General features: G+C 38.9%; 1 protein-coding gene across 1 annotated transcript in view; it reads left to right on the top strand.

The window, feature by feature from the left end:
* The first annotated feature begins 3,418 nt into the window (after positions 1-3,418).
* LOC140922848 (glutathione S-transferase Mu 1-like) overlaps positions 3,419-4,104 on the top strand; it is a 9,461-nt gene continuing 8,775 nt past the window's right edge. Inside the window, exons 1-2 of the mRNA XM_073372882.1 lie at positions 3,419-3,542; positions 3,683-3,758. Coding sequence (XP_073228983.1) covers positions 3,507-3,542; positions 3,683-3,758 — 112 coding nt within the window. The 5' untranslated portion in view covers positions 3,419-3,506. The remainder of the gene's footprint in view (positions 3,543-3,682; positions 3,759-4,104) is intronic.

The following is a 4,104-nucleotide window of genomic DNA, read 5'->3' on the forward strand; positions in this document are numbered from 1 at the left end:
TAATAACGTGTCAATAGTTTGTCTGTTTGTTTTTTAGTTTTCTTCAGTTTCATTTATCTTTTCCCTTTTTTCTTGTTTTTCTTTCGTTTCGTTATTGAATCATTAGTAATGAAAATAATTATTTAACTACGTCACCTGCAATTATGTCTTTAAATACGCCAAAATAACGTGAATAACGTGTTTTGAGGATAAGCAATTTGATTTTTTTAAATTTTCATTTAACTTACCTCTTTAGCCAAAAAAAAAGTTATTGTGGTCTTTACAATTCTTATTAGCAGTGTAGTTTATTTTGCTTTTTTCCAGTTATTTGATACTATTATTGTTAATTAACTCACCACCTCACCGTGTTAGTGACGTACACACAAACACAGTCCTTTTTTTTTCAATAGTAAATCTTATCAAAATCCGTCGACGTACATATAAGTTTTAAATACGAAAAATAATGACCTTTGATAAATTATCACTACGTATGTGAATTAATTTAATTATAATAATATATTACCTCACCGAACCATTGACGTAAAATTTCCCGGTAAAGAAAACACAAAAACAACCTTGCAAATAGCAAACTGAATCTTTTCAGTTTTTCTATATTTCACACTATCTCAAATATTCGATAAAAATGGGAGCATTGTTTGTCTTTTTGTCTTTTTTTTTTCTTTTTAAGTATTTAGTGATTTCGTGTTTTAGTTGTTTTTCTTGATTTAGATCTGACAATTTGACACGTGTTTTGATCTGCCTGGATGTTAGGAAACCACAGAAAATAAATTTAATTACCAAGTCATCTCAACGTTCCGTTAATGCAATTAGTAAAACGAAAAACAAAAAACAAAAAACAAAAATTTGAAGGTATATAAAGAGAGCGTGTACGTTGTTGTTCACTTCGACGCTCAGCATTCGTAAACGCTGCAACACTCCTTAAAGTACGGTAAGAGAATTCGCAATGGCCGCTCAAATGGAACCTCGCAAGAGAGACATATTTGCCTTCTTCAAACCAAAAGCTTTCACAGCAAATGCAAAGAAGAGCAAAACTCCACCCAAGAATAACAACGTCTCCGAGATATTTTCACCGAAGACCAAATCGTTCAGGAAGGCTGGCCAAACTGACGATAATTTAGCTGCATTGCCTGCTCTGTCTCAAAAATTTGTGGAATTCTTGCCGAACAGCCGGGACCTGTCTCCAAGAATTAGCAAAATATTTCCAGAACTTGATAGTCCTTCGCCAAAGATTAAAGACTTACAAACCGGCGACGAGAAATCTTATAACGACCTCGTTTTAACATCTCAGAGCTGTGAAGTGCTTCCACGCTCCCAGACCAACAAGAAATTGTGTCAAGATATTGCCTTGATATCCCCAGACCTTACCAAACTTTCACCTGAGGTTAACACGTTGTCTCCGAAAAGAGGAAACATGCCTTTCGACGGTAGCGAAGTGTGCTTAAAGAAAAAGCGAAACGTTATGCCAGAAGTTTTCATTTTTCCTCCAGAAATATGCCCACCATCGCCCGAGACTGAAGAAGTTAATGAAGACGAAGAATTTTGGCCCATGGTCTTGTCGCCATCTCATGAAAGTGAAGCCATTTTCACCCAGACTACCAAATTATCGCCGGAGGGACATGAAACATCCCCGAAGAACAATAAATCAGGCCCAAAGAGTCCTTTCTTATCTGCCATCCCTGAAGAATTGTTTTCTAAACTGACTACCTCGTCACCGATTGGGGACAAACTGTCTTTCATGCCTAGTGAATCGTGCTCCAGTAGACAAAACGGTACGCCAGACATTCCTATGAATCCTCCAGTATTACTTCAGGATGTGCCTAAGACAAGAGAAAAAGTCAAAGCTCGAAGGTACCAATCGAATCCTCTTCAAAGAAAAGCTAAAGAGCCACTTCGTCCCCGTTTTGTAAGCGAGCCGTGTGGCAATAAGTATACGCAGCTGATGGAAAAGCAAGGAGCAAAATTAACAAACGCGGCCTACGAACTGACCGAAGAGCAAAGTCGCTTGCTGTATGAAGACATGTTTAAGCCACTTGACGTTTTCGCCTTAATACAGAGCGCAGCGAAAAAATGAGAACGTCAAAAAAAGTTTTAAACGGGGCCAGACATTAACTCGACCATTTGTTTCCATAATGTTTTGACTTTTTAGTGCACATAAATATTGCGTAAAAATGTCTGTTTTTCGGTATATTTTGCAATAAACGAAAAGTTGGTGGTTGTAATATCTTCCTTTATTTGTATCTTTTATTTTTTCTTCCCCTTTTTCGCTTTTCTCTAATGCCCTACATGTACTTTTCTCCTAAGGAAGGTCTAACGCTAATCTGCTATCAAACCCAATTCGAAACATCCATAATGACCTATTTCCAAGAACTAGCGGAGGTAAGCTTGGGTCTAGGTGGGTCTCCCTCCGACCAACAATACTGACATCCATCCCATTTTATCTCTTTATTTATTTCTTCATTTATGTCATGAAAGAGCGTGAGTAGCCCGCAGCAGATCTATTTCTTTAAATCTGGCCGGATATTGTTATCGCTTTCGTGCGGTTCAACAACAAAGCTGACCATTTATCATTTTCACATAGCCCCAATATAATAAACCATGTAATTTCGGGGAAAGAAAGGGGGGGGGGGGATGGTAGACAAGGTAATAAGGCAGGAAGTAAGGGAGGCTATCGTAGTTCCATCGTTTTAGCGATTAATTCATTAGGACGGGAGAAAACGCCATTGCTGTTTATAAAAATGCGGATAGCTTTTCATGTCGACCACAAATTTACCCACATTTGTTACTGAACACTTCTAATCTTGCCTCTGGATCTCCCGGCTCGCGATAATTAAAAAGGCGTTCCTTTTTTTCGTTTTCTTTTTTCATAAGGCCATCCTTTTTTTTTTTTTCGTTTAGCGTCGAATGCGTTTCCTGATATTGGGTCGGTCGGGTTGAAAAAAAAAAACAAAACAAAACAAAACACCTAAAAAAAAAATTCACAAGAAGTCTTGGAATAGTATGCCCTGGTACCCCAGGACGACGTTAAAAGTTAACATTCACATATTTGGATTAACAAAATACGCAATATACTGTAAAAATGTTCCTGTTTTTGTTCCTGTTTTCTCTATGCTGTTCCTATGCTCATTTTTCAGATTAAAAGAATTATTTCAAATAAAAAATGGTTTAACTAAGTCGTTACTGTTTTTTTTTAAAACGCCAAAAATTTGGGTCGATGGGACGACGCTAAACGGAGAAAAAAAGAGGATGGCCCAACTGATGAAAAAAGAAAAATTCTGGCAACGTCCGAAGTGAGAGTTTGCGCACTGTATTCAAGGAAACAGACAGAAAACGAACCCCCTTCCCCCGTCCCCTTCCCCTTCTCTCCCCTCCCCCGTTAAAATCTTGGAAGTGCCAGCTGGCGAGACCTGGAACTAGTTGACAAATTCTAGACGGACGTCTGAATTCGAAGTAACAATTTTGTGTTTTTCGCAAATCATTCGAACTTGTAGGAAACTCTGTCAACATCAATGGCTCCAATCCTCGGTTATTGGGATATTCGCGGGGTAAGTTTCTTGTCATTTTAAAGGATGGAATTGCTTTGTTTTCATTGCACAGTCGATTACATTTTCCACGTGTCTACGAGATTCGAGCAGCAGCGTGAAGTCAGTAAATTTGAATATGGGATACTTATTTCCTCCACCAGCTAGCGGAACCTATTAGACTTTTACTGCACTACACGGGAACAGAATTTAAAGACGAGCGTTATGAATGCGGCGATGGTAAGAACTTTTTGTGTAACTTTTTATTTCAAAATATGCTAATCATGACGGTAGACGTGTTCGACTATTTCGTGCTATACCTGTGAGTCAGCTTTTTTGGTGGAGAGCAGCCTAGAGTGAAATTATGCGGACGTAGAATGTGGAGCATACATGTGTTTCTGCATTAGCCAAAACCTTGATCGGTGTGATCGTCTGGCTGTGTAGCACAGGATAATTTTGTGGAAGCGGGGGGTGTCGTGAAGAGGGGACAGGGGGGGGGGGGGGGGGGATGGCGGAGGCGATTCAGGAGCAGAGGTGGAAATAACAGTTCGATTGTTTTGGTGCCCAATATTTCCATTGAAAATTA

Source organism: Porites lutea, chromosome 13 (assembly GCF_958299795.1).
Source record: "Porites lutea chromosome 13, jaPorLute2.1, whole genome shotgun sequence".
Classification (NCBI taxonomy): domain Eukaryota; kingdom Metazoa; phylum Cnidaria; class Anthozoa; order Scleractinia; family Poritidae; genus Porites; species Porites lutea.